This window comes from Schistocerca nitens, chromosome 2, assembly GCF_023898315.1.
Source record: "Schistocerca nitens isolate TAMUIC-IGC-003100 chromosome 2, iqSchNite1.1, whole genome shotgun sequence".
Taxonomy (NCBI): domain Eukaryota; kingdom Metazoa; phylum Arthropoda; class Insecta; order Orthoptera; family Acrididae; genus Schistocerca; species Schistocerca nitens.
Genome location: NC_064615.1, coordinates 137,408,400 through 137,428,521, shown reverse-complemented (window position 1 = coordinate 137,428,521; position 20,122 = coordinate 137,408,400). Strand labels below are relative to the sequence as shown.

The window sequence follows — 20,122 nt, the reverse complement described above, 5'->3', positions numbered from 1 at the left end:
CAGCCGAACAGGACAACTTTCTGGACGCAATTGTCACGGGTGACGAAACCTGGGCATACCACTTTACACCTGAGACCACGCCAGTGGCGGCATCCTTCTTCGCAGCATGGCGGCGAGCTGGTATGACATGGGCATACATAAACTGCCACAGCGTCTACAAAAATGCATCGACAGAAATGGTGATTATGTCGAAAAATAGCTAAATGTTCAAGCTGTAAACTGATGTAATAAACAGGTCTATGTACCTTTAAAAAAAAAAGGAGGCCTTACTTTTGGGCCGGCCTGAGTGGCCGAGCGCTTCTAGGCGCTACAGTCTGGAACCGCGCGGCCATTACGGTCGCAGGTTCGAATCCTGCCTCGGGCATGGATGTTTGTAATGTCCTTAGGTTAGTTAGGTTTAAGTAGTTCTAAGTTCTAGGGGACTGATGACCACAGCAGTTAAGTCCCATAGTGCTCAGAGCCATTTGAACCTTACTTTTGGGATTACCCTCTTAGTTTGTTGACGACGAAAAAATAAAATAGTTACCTATTGGACAGTTTTCTTAAAGTCATCGTTTCCAGTTCTTACCAGGAAGAATGTCTTAAGACAACGAACGCATTCAGAGGCGCGTTGCTAGGGTTCAAGACAAATGCACAGCACAGCTGCAGTGGAAGTGCTCAAGGAAGTTCAATAAGAATCTAAGCGACGTTCTCGCTAAAGGTTGTTGTGTAAATTTAAACAGAAATTCGAGGAAGGCTGAGACAAGTGTTGTCTCGACCGTATATCGCGTACATGGGCCGCGGCAATAAGATAAGAGCGATTAAGGCGGGCACCGAAACATGTAGTTTTCCTCTCCCTCCATCTGAGAATTGAGTAGGATAGACAGTTACCATTACTCGTGTTTCATACACCTGTAAGTATGGTATGTATGCTGTGCAAAATACATCGAAGAATCTCTCTAACTTACGAAGAAAAGTGTACCCATAGCAACAAAGGCAGCCATAAGTAAGTGAAAAAATGATGAAATTTCACATGTAAAAAGAAAATATTTTGTTATATTTTCGAACTTCCACTGAAATGAGTGTGAATCCCGAATCCTTCCTGGTGATGCTGACAAAGTCTCATGAATTTATTTCTGAAAGTATAGATACTGGAAATTAAAATGTCATGTGATGCCTCTCCTGCTCCAAGTCGAACAGTTTGACGTCCTACCCCCCTTAAGACGTTCATTCCATCGGAAGACGAGACCGTCTATTACCGTTCCATTGGATGCAGTAGGCTGTTGACGGATCCACACCCACAGCTACACCAACCCTTGCACTTCCTCGTTCGGCCGAAACCGACGTCTACGCAGGTCTTTCTTCAGATCGCCAAAGATGTGAAAATCACACGGTGAAACATTCTGGCTATATTGAGGACCTTGCACTATTTTACAGCGAAATCGCTGAATCATCCGATTGGCAGTATGAGGATGGAATGCTTCGTCCGACAGCATTGGCTCTGAGCACTATGGGACTTAACATCTGAGGTCATCAGTCCCCTAGAACTTAGAACTAATTAAACCGAACTAACCTAACGACATCACACACATCCATGCCCGAGGCAGGATTCGAACCTGCGACCGTAGCAGTCTCGCGGTTCCGGACTGAAGCGCCTAGAACCGCACGGCCACCGCGGCCGGCGTCCGACAGCATTCGTGAGCGTTTTGACTTTACAGCGCGTCGCAGTTTCTGCAAAGTGCCTTCATAGGGTTCAAATGGTTCAAATGGCTCTGAGCACTATGGGACTTAACTTCTGAAGCCATCAGTCCCCCAGAGCTTAGAACTGCTTAAACCTAATTAACCTAAGGACATCACAAACATCCACGCCCGAGACAGGATTCGAACCTGCGACCGTAGCGGTCGCGTGGTTCCAGACTATAGCGCCTAGAACCGCTCGGCCATGTCTTCATAGGGCTGCGCATTGATTGTCGTTCCACGCTCGAAGAACTTGACGGCAGAGGGCCCCTGCAGTCGATGGAGGTCATCGTGACCTTATCGGAACTTGTGTGAACAGCTTTGGATTTCTTTGGCGGGGGAGATGTGGGATGTTTCGACTGCTGGCTTTGCCTTTTGCCCTCGGCCTGTCGGAATGCTGTCGAACGGAAGCATCCTGTTGCTCGATAATGCCCGCCTCCACACTGCCAATCGGACGAAGGCTACGCTCCGGCGATTTGGTTGGGAAACACGGCAAAACCTCCGTACTGGCCGGACCTTTCACCGCGTGATTTTCACATCTTTGGTGACCTGAAGAAAGACCTGGGTGGATGTCGGTTTCAGCTGGACGAGGAAGTGCAAGGGTGAGTGCGATTGTGGATCAGTCAGCGGCCGACATTGTTCTACGAAACAGGAATTTATCGTCACGTCTCCCAATGGTATAAATATCTTAAATCGTGTAGTGATTACCTTTGAACGGACCCATTATATGGTTCCGTTGTGGCGGGTGTTCAGTTTTCATTTTACTGCCCTCCTACTTTCCAAACAAACAATATGCAGACTTTGTCTCCCCCAAGTCATCTATCATCGGGAAAAATATGACGCAGGAAGGAGTAAAACCATCAAGTTTCATGATCTCGAATTTTTTTTTAACTACGCCTACTGGAAAACATTTTCTATTTACCCAAAGATGTTTCGGCGTCTACGTGTCACTTCCTGTTTGTGGATCTAAATTTTCTACAAAAACTTTATACAAAGTTCATGTTTTTTTTTGTTTTTTGTTTTCAGGGAGAAATTGAGGCTAACGGAAGACGAGACATTGATATCGATATCGAAACCTGTTTGGTTTTTCAGAAAAAATAAATACATTAAGATTTGTAGAAAGTTGTATTTAAGAACCCAAATGTAATTCGCAAACACTATATTGTCCTTACTGTTGTTAGTATGAAGTTGCTAGTTGTGTGTATTGGTGTGTACCACTGTAGAATTACTACGTGGCCGTGTAATTGTGATAATTTATCTGCATGCGGAAAGGCCCTCTAGTACAGAATTATCTCGAATAATTATGTTGTAGGTGGTGTACACGTTTCTATGTACTATTCACACACTCCTACAGTACAATCATACAAAGTCCGCTTGATCTGAAATTATACTTTAGATTTCTCCGCAAAATAAATTTCGGAATGTCGTCGTTAATTCCTGCTAAAGCAGTAAAGTAAGTAACCCGCAGGATTTAAAATAAACTGTATATATTCAGTCATATATATTTATGAAACTAGCCGCACACGATACCGAACACGAAAAAAATGTAAACAGGAGCCTCCAGCCCCAGCAAGACGACTTTCATGTGTGTGTGTGAATTCCTAAGGGACCAAACTGCTGAGGTCATAGGTTCCTAGACTTACACACTACTTAAACTAACTTAGGCTAAGAACAACACACACACCCACGCCCGAGGGAGGACTCGAACCTCCGGCGGAAGAGGCTGCGCAATCAGTGACATGGCGCCTCTAACCGCGCGGCCACTCCGCGCGGCCGACTTTCAAGGTCGCAGATTGATTTTTCGAGGTGACTGTTCATCACTACCCGAGTAACCTATCTTCCCTCCTGCTGCACAGGAGAACTGGTCAAGACCGGCATCACTATTATTGGCACGAAGTACCTTCCGTCACGCAACGCACAGTCGCTTGCAAAGCATGTACGCAGCTGTAAGGAGTGACTACGGAAGACAACTCTGCAAAGAAATATTCCGTTAGAGATAGCTCGCCTACCGTGCCCTATCAGCAGCTAGAGCAGCAGGTGTGTATCAGTTGGTGCTGTTTCAAGGCGAGCAGTCAACCGAGCGCTGCGCGACGCTGCGCAGAGCCAGGGAAGGGAGGCGTTTCTTGTCCCACGCCACAGTCACGGTCGGTGCACCTGCGTGGCGGACAAGGAGCCACATTCGCCACTCATCGTACAGGAATCAAACAGGGCTAATAAAATCAATGCAACGCATTAAATGCCTTTTTTCCACTATATGAGGTTGCTTACGAAAACCTCGAGGTAATACAGATAAACTGCACATACACTAAAAAAAAAAAGGCATACCACGAAGAAATTATCTGAATGGGACGGAAGTCGGTAGCTGCGATGTGCATGTGCAGACAAACAGATGATTATGATTTTAGAAAAATTGGGTGATTTCTTCGAGAGAAAGAGTTTCACAAACTGAGCAAATCAATAACGCGTTGGTCCATCTCTGACCCGCATGCAAGCAGTTCTTCAACTTGGATGTCCTCCGAGGGATATCGTGCTAAATTCTGTCTAACTGGCGCGTTGGATCGTCAAAATCCCGAGGTGGTTGGAGAGCCCTGCCCATAGTGCTCCAAACGTTCTCAATTGGGGAGAGATCCGGCGACCTTGCTGGCCAAGGAAGGGAAAGGATTTGACAAGCACGAACATAAACGGCAGAATCTCTTACCGTGTGCGGGCTGTGCTGTATGGGTGCCGCAGATGACAACTTAAGGGACCCTGCTACGAAACGAAATGGTACACCAGACCATCACTCCTGGTTGTCGGGTGGTATGTCGGGCGACAGACAGGATTGTACCTCACCACTGTACAGGGCATCTCCAGACACGTCTTCGCCCTGGAATCCCGTTCACTCTACTAGAACTGTCTGCGGTGGTGAGTCCCGCTTCGAATGGAGCCCCAATGACCACAGAAGGCATGTCTGGAGACGCCGCGAACAGTGGTGGGATACCAACCTGACCGTAGCCCGCAGTACGGCCCGACAACCAATAGCGATTACCTGGGGTGCTATTTCTTTTGATAGTAGGGTCCCTTTGATGGTCATCCGAGGCACCCACAGAGAATAGTGGTACGTCGACGATATTGTACGCCCTATTTTGTTGCCCTTCATGTTAAGCCATTCTGGGCTAACATTTCAGCAAGATAACGGCCGCCCGCACTCGGTGAGAGTTTCTACTGCTTGTCTTCGTGCTTGTCGAACCCTAGCTTAGCCAACACCGTCGCCGGGTCTTTCCCCAATTGAGAACGTTTGGAGCAGTATGGCCAGAGCTCTCCAACCACCTCGGGATTTTGACCATCCAACGGGCCAATTAGACAGACTTTGGCACTATATCCCTGAGGAGGACATTCAACAACTCTTCCAATCAATGCGAAGTCAAATAACTGCTTGCATAAGGGCCAGAGGTGACCAACCCGTTATAAACTTGCTCAGTTTGTGAAGCTCTTTCTCTTCAAAAAATCATCCAACTTTTGTAAAATTGTAATCATTTCTTTATCTGTACAGGCACAACACGTCTACCAATTTCCGTCCCATTCGGATAATTCCGTTGAGGTGCGCAATTTAATTTTCATCTTAGAGTGTATTTCATTTATCGACGTAATGCCCATGACGTTTAACGCACGCATTTCACAGCTTCGGTGGTGCATGTATACATCGTGAGAGAGTCTCTTTTGGTTCTGAATGCAGCCACCAGCACACCGCGGTTTTCACCTCTTCGTGACCTCTGAAACGCTTACCTCCCAGCGCTCTTTGAGCCATCCAAACTTATGAACATTATTAGGGGTGAGTGTTCGAGACACTCCAATGTCATATCCCGTGTTGTACCAACGGCTGAACGGGCAATACGGGATATGAGCATTGTAAAGTCAGAAGTTATAGAATACGGTATACGCACTATAGACGAAAGAAATATTATTATAGTCGCCTGCCCTATCTGGTGGCGCATGGCTGATCAGGAAATTAATTATTTCGAATCTTTTGAAATAATAATGGCTCTGAGCACTATGGGACTTAACATCTGAGGTCATCAGTCACCTAGAACTTAGAAATATTTAAACCTAACTAACCTACGGACATCACACACATCCATGCCCGAGGCAGGATTCGAACCTGCGACCGTAGCGGTCGCGCGGCTCCAGACTGAATTTGAAATAATAGATCATTTCTGAATTAACTGATAAGGCGGCATGTTCATCGTTTGCCGTATTTAAAATGATCACTCAGTTCTCACCTCGTATAACTGCCGTTCCAGATAAGGTCTAATACACCACACGCTATGTATCTGTAACTAGCTTGAAGCCTCGCTAAAACCGTCACTTACAAAATTGACATAATTTCTGAACTGGATGGAATGCCATTGGTACACGATATTATATTTTAACACTGATTTTTTTAATACTGCAAAGCATACAAATAAATTTGTATTAAGACCACTGTGTTCTTCCAGAAACTAAGAACGAGTGGGCTTTTAAAATGGCCGTAATTAATTTTACATTATTCGTTAGTGATGAGTGAACCTTGTCAGTATCGGCAAGGATTCATATTGCCCGCTATCGATTAATCTGCCTCATTATGTAGTCTCTGGTCATAGCCAGAGGCAACGCGAATATTGTAATCTTTCATAATTCTTTTACTCCTGATTTCAGGTCGAAGATGATTCCGTAGCAAATTTGAGTATGAGTTACTGGTAATTGTCACTTTCCATGCAGTCCTCTAAAATCACCCCTTTGAACAACCTAAAAGAGCGCGAGCCCGACTTTTCCTGCGGAACTTTGTGTTAAGGCGTCATTCGTTAGTCGATATTCTCGTTTCAGGCTGATGACAGAGTACACAGGATCATCTCCTGTAGCAGTTCTGTCTAGATATCCTTTGTCCTCGAACTGAAAACGACGCAAGAGTTCCTTATAGGCATCAGCGAGACAATCGCCCAATTCAGCAGTCAACCATGTTTCGGACACTACTGAATCGCAGCACTTCATGTACAACACCGTGTGAACCAACACTAATATTCGGAACAGTGGCTGTTTCGTCTATACTAATAAACCTGTTTTATTTCGCGAGCTCTTCAACTGCGGCGATGTTTCCGTTCATCATACTCCGAGCGCCTAGTCCGAGCGAGGAGAGGCCTCCACTGAAGTCAGATTTGACCTCTTCGCTTGACGAGTTAACTGTGTCACGTATTCAAATACGTTTAGTTTTATACAAACATTACTCGTTGTAAGTTTAGTTTTATATAGAAATTACTTGTCTCTCTGTCTTCCAACTAGCGCTGATGCATCTGCCTGTTCCATCTTCAGAAAGTTTACGTAGAAGTTGGTTCGATTTGTAGTTAAGTATCACAGTATCCTACCTCTCTCTCATCTCTCTCTCTCTCAACAGATCATCTGAATATGACCTGGTAATAAGCTGAAACGATAATTTTATTATTTGCATGACCTGAGACAGAAACATATAATAAAAAATTTCAGAATGAGTAACAGTCAGTAACTAATTTTATGTTCGTGTTTTATAAATGGCTCTGTGACGTAAAAAAATACATTTATCAGTTCGGGAAACTAAAGAGACACATGTGAAAAAAGTAGTAAATGACTATATTCTTTCTCCATTTATTCTTTTACTGTATTTTCAGCAATGAAAACCTATGATAAAACTTGGACCAAAAATGTGTGATTTAAGGGCAAACAAAATCTGATCCAATCAAATGGCTACCAAGACATTAATACTAACAGAATAATGAAGATTATATTTCAGACCAATACAGACATCAAAATCAACTAACACAACTTATCATTAAATCAGTATCTTTATATTTTGTCCGAAAAATGCTTTCTTACAGAAGCGTAAGGAAAACATAGATGTTGCACAACAAATTTCAAGCACAGTCTAAAACGGGATATGCATGAAATAAAATACACTCCAAATCAAACTCATGGTTACAATGTATAAGTGTAGAGATCGCCTCTAAGTGCATGTAGGTTGGATTGATAACGCCAGGCGGGCTAGGGCAGCCTCAGCGTCTATGATTTGAAGGCAATAAAAACAATTGACCGGAAAGGATAATGTCGAGACAGGTTTTCAAAAAACTGACCTCAACCTATATGCACTCGTTTGAGACTGCGTGAGAATAGCTACTGTGACTTTTGGGAAATTCCGACACGGTACACGACCAACTCGTGAGAAATCGAAAAATGAATGCCATTCTAAACACTTCTGGAATGTTAGGACTGACGCTACGTAGCCTCGTTCGGTTCATGGGATGAGGTCGTGATTCTCAATTTGGGTACAAATTTAATGTACATCCTGCCTTGACTATGTGTAATGTAGAAAAAGTGTACAGTACAGTAAATTGTAATTTTTGTTAGACTACGATATTGCTTAATTTATCGACGTAAAGTTTTCATCACAGTGTTTTTGCAGCCTTTACTTCGTGTCTATGGGCAAATAACACTTCTGTCTTGGCTTAATGATTACGACATTGTTGCCGGAGAAATTTCTTGGGATGGGAAAGAAAACAGGAAACAACTGTGGTAATTATTCTTTTCTATTATACATAGCAAAATAATCAGTAAGGTGTCACGCTTTCCGTTGAAAGCAACCAGTGGATAAGATTTGTTCTGTATGTACTGGTTGTTACTAGTGTCCGGACTCGTCTGTTAAAGGCCGCGAATCAAAATAGTACCGCTCTGAATCTAGTGCCAAGATTTTAGGTTTAAACTGCCAGTCTAGCTGAAAACTCGTCCAACGACATCTTAGTTTACTATCAACGCGTCCGCTTACCTCGATCCGTAAACTTGGTCTCTGGAACGTATCGCAGCCCATTCCTCAACAACATACTTACTGTATCGTTATGAGGAGATATTTACAGTTAAAGCATTTAGGCGCCTTGCAGGTTGACAGTCCCAATTCACGCCACTATGCTTTATTTTCGCCATTCACGTCACCGGATTTAAGCGCAAACACTAATACTTCCCTATGTGAAATCAACAATAATTGTGTGTTCGTGGAGCTACGGAATGTCAACTCTTTTCATAATTAAACGGTATGGAAGTTGTAATGCTTCTGGAAGGGCGTAATATAAAATTTTTATTTGTGTCTGCATTACGCCCACTGCGTGCCATCGTAGAATGAGGGTTTTCGTGCAATTTGTTGTGTTCATGTGGATTCTGAACGACGCAGTTAGAAACGTTTCACTCGGTCGTTAGGAGCAATTACTCGTCGTCTTGAGCAACTTTACTTAAAGCTGTGGTTTCGTCGTTAATGACTGCTACCGGAAAAAGAGTTCTTCTCTCACACCAAATTAAGCTGCATGATGTGAAGTGTCGCTGTTTTTGGCTCGGCTTCAAAGGAGCAAATGGATTACCAGATGCTATCTGCCTATCCGTAGGCGCTAGATGATTCACGTTTAATGTGTTAGCATCTAGGCCAGATGGAGCTAAAGAAGAAATCAGCTTCCTGGTTTAAAGTAACTAGATACTACAGAGCCCAGAAAGGAAGAAAAATCATCCTCGTTGGTGTCGTGCAAAAAGATATGGAAACTTTGCGATTTATTCCATTATTTTATCACATTCTAACACCTCACACGTAAAGATGGCGAGAAATAAATTTACGTCCGCAGACATGAATCAAGTTATTTGCCATGAACATTTTAGTTGCGTATTTCTCTACCGAATTCATCTTTAATTTTTTTTTAATATTTACAGACGCAGAAATCTCTGCTTTGTTCTCGAAGTGAAAATTTTTTTTTCAAATTATTGATTATATTTTTCTGTGGGTGTTCTTTCTTCATTCCACCGAGGGTTATTTTAGTGCCAGGCATAAGCATCGCTGTAATAGTCATTTCCATTCACCCATGCATACATATTTTCAGCCATAGCGAAGCTGTCAGAAACTGAAAGGTTTGTCACAACACCATACTACTTCCGTAGGCAAGAAGTGGTATCCCCTTATCATCCCACAACCACAGAAAAGCCACACACTGCCTGTGATTAGGGAAACCAGCACTGCCACCTGTAATCTGAACTACGGGTTCAACTAATGTGTCACTTACGTAGGAGACTACCAAAGGTATAAACAGTGTCCAGGTCGTTTGTTGTTGCATCTCACTCAAACGTATTGTGAATAAACGTAGGGAATAGTACAAATCGCGAGGTGTGCACTTATCTTTCTCTTATCGACCGATGGGACGTCGTATTGCATGACTGATTAATTTATGCAACGTAATGTTGTTTAGAATAAAAGAATGAAAGAGCTTAAAACATGGTGGCAGGCGGTGCATGTTTCTGTAGAACAGCATCACGGAGGCTGCAGTGCTAAGAGAACCGTCCCAGTGGTCTATCAACTGTCACGTTTCTTCACTTCAAAACGAGACACAGGAGATATTTTGGATCTACTCCACAATACTGACAAGTCTCGTGCTCCATCATCCTCGACGGGCAGATTCTTCCACCTCCAAGACATGCTTCATTTGCGAAGATGAGTTTCGGTTTGTTATACACATCTATGCTGTAAATGCTTGGAGAATGAAAACAATGTGCTGGGCCATGCCCCTAACATGCAACCTTTGCCTTTCGAGGATAAATGCTCTACCGACTGAACCACTTATACATACATTTTATAAAGCTCTCCAAACCCGACTCACGCCTGGGGTAGCCAGAGTAAACCGACATATTTACCGACCGTTGCCTGACGAAAGGATTTGCTGAGCTGAGGGTGAACACAATAAAACGCTTAGTAAACACTACAAAATTATTTATTATTGCTTTTTACAGCTTTCAACAAGTTTTTGATTCCTTTAATTTTTTGGTAAAACTTATTGCATGTTGCAGACTTGAACTTACAACGAATGCATAATTCTGCCTTTACCATATCGACACTCAGTTTGTTTCTACCATCAGACCATAAATTATTCCTGTGACTGAAGATTATTTCCACACAGGCATTGCTTCATTGAACCACCATAATCCTTTTGATAATTTTGTAAATCAATAAATAAATTCGTTATATGAATGGAATTATAAAAATGAGTGGAACTCTAAAAATACCGAACCCCTCCATAATTCAGCAGCGTACACGGGGCTGGAATACCGAACAGTTCGGCAAAAGACCGAACACCGTGCAACCCAGCTCACGACCTGCCCTCACAGCTTTACTTCCGCCTCTGCCTCATCTCCTATCTGCATACGTTGCGGGACTAGCCCTCCAGGCTTATTTATGGTATTCTTTATGCCTTTTTACCTCAGTTCCGCACCGTAAAATTCAGAAATTTTCTGTAAATGGGACTTTCGTGACTCGTGTTTCACGATAAGACATATAGGTCACCCTATAACTTGTAGGCTTAGTCTGTGGTCAGGTTGGAGGAAGACAAGGAATAGTATCTTTAGCCTCACGTTGTTTAGAAAAGCATAAAGGTTTTCAAATAAACCTTGCCTGGGCCACAGATTTACATTTTTCCAATGAAGGTTTTACTAGAAAGACGAAAGCTAAACATCGCCAAGTATGCAGCAAATGATATACATATGCAGACTGAAGTGAGAAACGAAAATTGGTACCAAGGATGGGATTCGAACCCGGGTCTCGGGCTCATTGTCACATGCGACAGCCACTACGCCACCCTGGCATAGTGGCTTTGCACAACACCACGGACTACCCCAGCACGACCCCTCTTCAATCCAAATTCCCATTCACGCCTTAGCCCACTTGATATTTCCGCCACACTTTAATCTCGGCCTTGGTACGAATTTTCATTCTCCGCTTCAGTCTGCATATATACATCATAGATGTCTGGGACTTGAAAAGGTCCCTGCAACCATAGTTTCACATGCAGCAAATAGTTTGACTTTCAGAGTTAATCTTAATTGGTGGATTTACATTCTACTATAGAGTTAAAAACGGACATTCACAAACATCAGTCTCCTATGTCAATACACAATAGTTCCCCCTCGCTTTTATCAGTCATGAAATAATTATGAGTAAGTACCATCATCAAAAGTTGCGCCTCATTCTCCAGCCTTCGCAGTACAGCGCCTACGCGTGTGTGGCGTTTTCCGACAAATTCTTGGGACAGGTGAGCCCCTAGTATGTCCCAGGTCCATTCAAGCAGCCGCAGCTGAGAGGAACAAAAGCAAATCTCCACAAAGGACGTTAGGCAGGAATGCGGGAGGGGAAGGTTGCAGCTTTCTCGGAACCGTGGCCGCCAAAGTACGTTGCTCTCTGCGGACTATCGTGCAACTCTTGACGGCAGAATAGCTCCCCAGAAAATGTCTCTGCAATCTACCTGATAAAAGGTGGACGAGAAATCCTTAAAATACCGTCACCCGAGTGTTGTCCCCCCATTACTTTGCGTGAATTAGCTATTATTATTTGGCAGGAAGTTATTTAGCCAGAAGTAAAAAATATTTCTGGAAGAGTCACTTAATAATTTTCTTCTCACAGACGAAATTTCTTGCGTCCTGTGACAAACTCGCCTATAAACTTACGCTAATATCATTCCTTTATGTGATGAAAACAACCAATATTCGTCATCCAGCTGTCAAAGGACCTGAAGTGCATGCCAAAGTCCACCTTGAATCTATAGAGTTATTTCGCATATTTGATACTAAAAATCACTTCCAAATCCGTGAAATTTTATAAGGTAATAAATTGAACGCATTTCCTGATAACATAACAGCCATAAACCGTCCTAGCGCAGTAAGTAAAGATGTGTCTTCGCCCCAGATGTGTGTCAGTGACTGTCAGCTACAACGCAAATAGTAAGGACAGCGCTGATTTTATGGTCCTCCCACATCCAGCGAGGCATACTGAAATTCACATTGCTCTGTTTGCTGCACATCCTCATCTGGCCATCCTATGACATTTATTACTTACAAGCTTAGATACCTTAACATGTTGTTATATTCGAGTAAACTGTTTTGTGCATGCGGAGGAGATACACTTCCAGGAGTTATCCAGTTGCATTAAGTTTCATGTTTAGAACCTGAAGATGGGAACATGTTTAAACATGGCAAAAAAATTCTTCTGGGTCGTTGACCGCATTGTCAATATATAATATTGTCCGACATTTCGGCCACTTGCAATAGTGGCCGAAACGTCGGACAGTTTTATATATTGACAATGCAGTCAACAGTCCAGAAGAATTTTGTTGACAGTGACAACGGCCGCGGAAGCCTACACTTACATGTTTATACTTACAATTTGTAGCAAACAATCAAACGAACTGTCTAAATGGTAATCCTTTCACCGCCGGCTGGTGTGGCCGAGCGGTTCTAGGTGCTACAGTCTGGAACCGCGCGACCGCTACGGTCGCAGGTTCGAATCCTACCTCGGGCATGGATGTGTGTGATGTCCTTAGGTTCGTTAGGTTTAAGTAGTTCTAAGTTCTAGGGGCTGATGACCTCAGCAGTTAAGACCCATAGTGCTCAGAGCCATTTGAATCATTTTTGAATCCTTTCACCATCTGTCATATTTTATGTTCTTGTGGATATGTCTTTTGAAATTAGTTATACTGCATGTCATAGTAAATGTCAAAAATATCATATTCCTTATCTGGCATTATACGGACACTCACTTCAATGCGGCAAATTTGGTACATTAGAGTACCAAGTGAAAGTATCATGTACATTGTCAACTGTTTGTCACCAGGCCCAAAAACTGTTGCAGCCCAAATAGTACATTCGTACCGTATTCTAGTATACCATAAAAGTGACACTAACATGACTAGGTGTCCTTGTATGGTTAAATAAGTAATAGGATGTTAGTGACAATGCAACCAATTTTGAAAAGACAAAAGTGAGTCAACTGACAAAGGCTATAAAGCCGAAACTGCAATAGTGTATCATGAAGGAAATAAAATAACATTCAAACGGCGAAAGCGTAATCGTTCGCAAAATGTTGCGTAACTGACTCCTAATAATAAGAAAATCAGTCAACTAAAATAACATTAATAACTTCGTAATCGCTAAGTTTGGCTAGAAAGGTCATTAATCTTTGTGTCATGTTTCCACTATCGTACCGATGAGAAACAAAATTAAAAACTGAGTAAGTACAAGGGTCGGAACTTTAATAGCGGCAACTATTTATTTACAACTCGTACAAAATTGATGCGTATTTCAAAGTTTTACTGACCTTCAGAGTAGTCACAAGCATTGTGTATAACTCATTGCCAGTGATGTAGAAGTCGTAGGATACTCATAGCAGTGCCAGTTGTGTTGACAGTTCGAGCGGCGCGGTCTATTGCCCGACGAATTTGTAGCAGTTCTGAAGCGAATGTCGTGAAGCGTTTCCTTCAGTTTAGGAACCGAGTTGAACTCACGAGGGATGAAACACGTATCTAATTTGTACGAGCTGTAAATAAATAGTTCCCACTATTAAAGTTCCAACCCTCGTGTTAGATACATTTGATTAAAGTTAACGTAACAAGTACTAAAGCGATCAAACGTAGTAGAAACGTGGACAGTGACATGCTAAATTCTGCGTAAATTTTTCTGCGAGCTCGGTGATGGAACGTACAGCTGGAAAATGTACGGGATATTTTTATAGAAGACCCACTTGCCTATGGTGATTCGAAAGGGAAGTGTACGGATATTCATATGTAAAGTTTATTGAAAGCATGCTCAATTAACTTGACAAAATCTACGGTTTCGGCTGCTCTGGCGTTGTTTGCAATCAGTTTACATTGATCTTAGCCAATAGGGTGGTAGTATACAGTAGCCAGTGAGGATCGCTGAATCAAATGATTTCTTTTGGCAGAAGATGCGAATTGATTATATTAATTTTCGTTTTGGAGAGCTCCTGAATGTCTTTTGCTCATCTGGTTATTGTGATATTTGAGGTTGGTTACTGATTTTCGTGTTTCCTTATTGACTGAAAAAAAAAAAACTACTACATGTACTGACAGACTGGCCTGTTGCGAATCCTGAGGGCTAGATTAGGGTGCGACAATCTGATTGTGAGTTGGCGAAGCCAACGAATATCGACACGAAAATACGATTGCCGTTATACACAGATGTTTAGCGTAGTTAGAGATATACATTCGTCATTGCAATAACCTTCTTGTATGCCTTATTTCCGAGTTTGTCGAAAATTCCGACAATGTGGTTACGGTTAACGTAACAGAATAAAATACCAGCTAAGTTTCTTTACGAACCATAGAAAATTATGAACAAGCATTCTGACTGGCTATCGAAAGCCGACTCATGATTCGTCGTATTCCGCTCTCATCGTTCAACAAGCGAGTTGTTATCAACATCGGCACGCGACGTAGGCTGCGGACACTGTAAGCAATGAGCCTTTCTTAAGAATAACTGCCCTACTCTGTTGGGCATGGAAGTATTCTGTTTCATGATTGATGTACTACTTATCTAATAAAGGTGAATGAATACAATAGTCTTCAGCAATCTGATCACCGTTCGTTGGTAAGACAGCATTTTACTGAATACCTGGCTCGACACTGTTTCGATTATTTTCAGTGTACTTGTGCCCACAACCCTTTGCAGCACTGTGTACATAAGTGAACAGAAAATAAGAGTATTATTTATCTCCAACTGGACACCGTAAGGTGGCTGGCGGGGGACATATATAGATACAGAACAAGAGCAGCATACGCCTAACGGTAGCGGCTTCACTGCACCTGTCTGTTTCTCGGGGAAATTTGGGGAAAGGGTGGAACGAAACAGGCAGAGTTATTTTGTGCTCAGGCAAAGTAAATACTATGAAAATAAGCATCTTTCGTGGACTGAACTATTCCTTCTGTAGAAATAACGGAAGAGTAAAGAGAAAATACGGCCTGGACATATTACGCCCCAGATCATTCCAGAATGTCGTTATCCTTAAGGTTCACAATCTATCCCCACACGTCAAGAACGTCAGCTCTCTGAACTCAGTTGTCCTTTAATCATACTCCTAATTGATTCACTTTAGCACATGCGGGCGCGAATACTGTTTTGTTTCGTGCGTGCGCTCCCTATGGAACGTATTATGTCTTGTATCACTGATGAGACGATTGTTTACATGTTACGTAATAAGAATTACAGAACCGTTCGTGAGTACACAAAGCTGAATGAAGGGCAGGCCACATCATTCAGCCCCTGATTATTTATTTACGCGCCATTTAAAACACAGCTATCATGACTGAGCCATTTGCTGGTTCAGTTCGAGGTTAAATGTATGTCATATGGGAAATTTAGTCGGCTGTGGTATAATCTACTTCCGCCCCCCCCCCTCCCCCCCAACTTTAAGAGGAGATGATCGTACAGTCCGAAGCGGAAGAAGCAATAGCGATTGTAAATAGCATAGCGGCCAGTTGTGTATTTTGCGTTGTCATATTTGCTTCCTTTCATCTGTATCACGCTTCTCGTGGGAGATGTTTAGTCATTATCACTACAGTGTCGATAAAAACCGAAATGAAAATAATGTTTATATGGAGAAGGCTGATACCTTTCTAGACACACATAAACACCGACCAGTTGGCTCAAACTGCGTATGGAAACAATTTCAGTTAAGAAGTAAACTACTGCAGAATGCTTTTAGAGCAATGGAAATGGGTCTCACTAAATATCAGGTAAAATGTGTATCCACTGCTGTAATATATCTGCTTCTGTCGTATTTGAGGATGCTTCGCACCATTCTCAACATTATTTAGGGGGTTAAATCCTCATTTGGGTTTGAAGCACTTTTAGTAGCCATGTTTGCAGTCAAAACTGTTGGATTTCAGATCTGTCTGATATGGGCTTATATAAACAAGAAGTTGGTTGTATAAAAACCCGACTTTGCAAGTGGGTGTATACAAAAAACCGTTAGTTTGCAAAACAGGTGGATCTGAAATCCAATGAAGTTTAATTCCTGTAGCCTTCATTCAGGAGAATTGATGTTATGACTGCAACAAAATAGAAAGGAAATGACAGTGACCCGCTCACTGCGAAAATCACCTTCTCCTCAATTCCAGAGACCCTACACCGTCTACGCTTAGTCATGCAGAACTTTGAGGTAATGTTCTATTCCATGCTAGCGAATCTGGTATAGCTTGGAACTGTGTCAGGACGAAAATTTTGGCTCCTCATTGTGACTTCACCCATTTTGAAGGTGTGGAACTCGAAATTATAATAAATCATACAAAATATGAATGTAAAAGACTTCTTTATTTTCGTTTTTCGGTTTCATTGTTTCAGTTTTTTAAAAGCTTTTGTACGCAATTATGAAACTTCAGAATATAGATTTTTCGTTTTTGCATACTGTGTGGTAAGAGTATAAACTGCTTTTTCGAACTACGAGTTCGTGATACAAGGCCAACATACAGTTGACTAATCGTAAATAAATTACAACGTACGTGAATGAGTAGTGAATGAGTAGCTTTGATTCGCTTAAATGGATGGGTATGTCGGTGGGGTTCCTTGCTGTAATGGGTATGAGCGAGGCCCGTCCAGCTGCCGAACATGTGAGATTAGTAGCTGCAACAACATTATTTCGCATAGTCTTAGTCAGTTCGGTATTCAGACGATTCGTATGAGTTTGTAGTACTCTAATCATATGTCAGTCAACGATAAATACGACTTTCCCAATATACAGGATTTCTATTAAAAGCGACTGCGAGGTAGAAAGCATAACAGCACATTGTTGTGTATCCAATATTTGTTTATATTTATGCATACGGAGATACAATATATACATGGGGAAAACAATTTGTCTCACGCTTTAAATGCCCTTCTATCGAGTTAAAACTGACTGTCAGAAACTGCAATCGCACATTTTCACAGCACACTACAACTTTTTCTATTTCGCAGTCGGTTTTAACAGAAAGCTGTACACTGTTGTTTACAAAAATATATAGCTTATGTCGGTCCAGATGTCTTGAGTATAGTGTAAGAATTTGATGCCAATCGGTCAAGTACTTTTCGAGATCTTTGCTAACAACGCTTCCCCTCTACATATTAGTAGAGGGAATAGACGATATTAACTGTACACACACACACACACACACACATACATACATACAGGGTGCTACAAAAAGGTACGGCCAAACTTTCAGGAAACATTCCTCACACACAAATAAAGAAAACATGTTATGTGGACATGTGTCGGGAAACGCTTAATTTCCATGTTAGAGCTCATTTTAGTTTCTTCCACTTACGCTCAATGGAGCACGTTATCATGATTTCATACGGGATACTCTACCTGTGCTGCTAGAACATGAGGTTCATGCACGATGGAGCTCCTGCACATTTCAGTCGATGTGTTCGTACGCTTCTCAACAGATTCGGTGACCGATGGATTGGTAGAGGCGGACCAATTCCATGGCCTCCACGCTCTCCTGACCTCAACCTCTTGACTTTTATTTATGGGGGCATTTGAAAGCTCTTTTCTACGCAACCCCGGTACCAAATGTAGAGACTCTTCGTGCTCGTATTGTGGACGGTTGTGATACAATACGCCATTCTCCAGGGCTGTATCAGCGCATCAGGGATTCCATGCGACGGAGGGTGGATGCATGTATCCTCGCTAACGGCGGACGTTTTGAACATTTCCTGTAACAAAGTGTCTGAAGTCACGCTGGTACGTTCTGTTGCTGTGTGTTTCCATTCCATGACTAATTTGATTTGAAGAGAAGTAATAAAATGAGCCCTAACATGGAAAGTAAGCGTTTCCGGACACATGTCCACATAACAAATTTTCTTTATTTGTGTATGAGGAATGTTTCCTGAAAGTTTGGCCGTACCTTTTTGTAACACCCTGTATATATACACACGCGCGCGCCAACGCACGCAAGAGGCGTGCACGCACCCGGACAAGCACGCATACGTACGAACGCACACACACACACACACACACACACACACACACACACACACACACACACACACACACACACGAGGAAAAACGCATACGGAACGCTCCCAGCTATAGACATATGGAACACCCCCCGGCTACACATGTACACTGCAAAGCCGCTCAGCTGACGCGAGCCGCTGGGACAACCTTGAGCGGAAGGCGGTAGGCCTACTCACCTCGGCGACGGACTTCTTACAGAACTCGTTGAGCGAGTGGATCCAGACGTTGAGGATTTCGTTGACGATGACGAGGTCGGTATAGAGCCAGTAGAAGATGTCGTTCACCCACTGCACACACTCACTGTCGGGCCCGGTGGCGATGGGCGGCGGGGCGACGAAGGGCCGCAGCGGGCCGGCGGACGCGGCTCCAGAGCCCTTCTTGGTGGACAGCCTCTTGCGGACGGGCGGCGTGGGCGGGACGGCGGGGGCGCGCGGCGGCACCACCACCGGCTTGGGGTGCGCTTCCTTGGCTTCGTCGCTCGCGGCGACGGCGGAAGCTGCAGCGGAGACGGCGGCCGCCGGCTTATCGGCCGCGGCGCCGGCCGGCGCGCTCAGGAAGCGGCCGTACACGTACCTGCCGATGGCCAGCACGCACAGGCCGAAGATCATCCAGCCGAACATGAGCATCGCCACCGTATCCATGGTCGTATCGCCGCCGCCTTCGAAGCTACAGATCAGGTCGTCGATTCTGTCCGCGAGGTCGGCCATACTGCCCCATAGCTGCGACAGCCAGTTCCAAATTGGCTCGAGAATGAGATCAGCCATGTCTATTAATAGGCGAGCGGGGCGCGTGTTGAAAATAGACGCCTCCCGGGGCGGCGGGGCGAGATCGAGTTTCGGCAGCGGTGGCGGCGGCGGGCGGGCTGGCGGCCGTGTGCCAAGCCGCGCCGAGGCCAGCGCCGCCGAGCCGCGCCGCGCCACCGCAGCGCCGCCCGCGGCCGACGCGCCAACTCGCTCGCCGGCTGACAGTTGGCGCACACGTGCTCGCGTGCCTGACGCTGTCACTTCCACGACCGACAAAATAAAGCGCTAATCGTGCTCTCCTCAATACATTCTACTACTACAACATCCCTCTGCAAATTAATGTACAGGGTAGTGCATTTAACAGTAACCCGCCTCCCCTTTGAATGCAAATGCGATATTTCAATTACTGAAATAAACAGTTACAACAATGGACCGTTGTATGCAGTAATCGATTTTTATCATTCTTCTGCAAGCATTTCAGTTTATTTCATTGGTGTAATTAGACGTTCCTCTTTGCAGTCTGCAAAATGACTTTCTACACTGTTGTTGTTGTGGTCTTCACTCCTGAGACTGGTTTGATGCAGCTCTCCATGCTACTCTATCCTGTGTAAGCTTCTTCATCTCCCAGTACTTACTCCAACCTACATCCTTCTGAATCTGCTTAGTGTATTCATCTCTTGGTCTCCCTCTACGATTTTTACCCTCCACGCTGCCCTCCAACGCTAAATTTGTGATCTCTTGATGCCTCAAAACATGTCCTACCAACCAGTTCCTTCTTTTTGTCAAGTTGTGCCACAAACTCCTCTTCTCCCCAATT

The 20,122-nt window shown here is 43.6% G+C and overlaps 1 protein-coding gene across 5 annotated transcripts in view; it reads right to left on the bottom strand.

Moving 5' to 3' along the window:
* The window catches only part of LOC126235831 (phospholipid transfer protein C2CD2L), a 624,312-nt gene extending 604,890 nt beyond the window's left edge, over positions 1 to 19,422 (bottom strand). For all 5 annotated transcript variants that reach the window (XM_049944685.1, XM_049944683.1, XM_049944684.1 and 2 more), the window contains exon 1: positions 18,739 to 19,422. In XM_049944685.1, coding sequence (XP_049800642.1) covers positions 18,739 to 19,326 — 588 coding nt within the window. In that variant the 5' untranslated portion in view covers positions 19,327 to 19,422. The remainder of the gene's footprint in view (positions 1 to 18,738) is intronic.
* Positions 19,423 to 20,122: the final 700 nt, after the last annotated feature.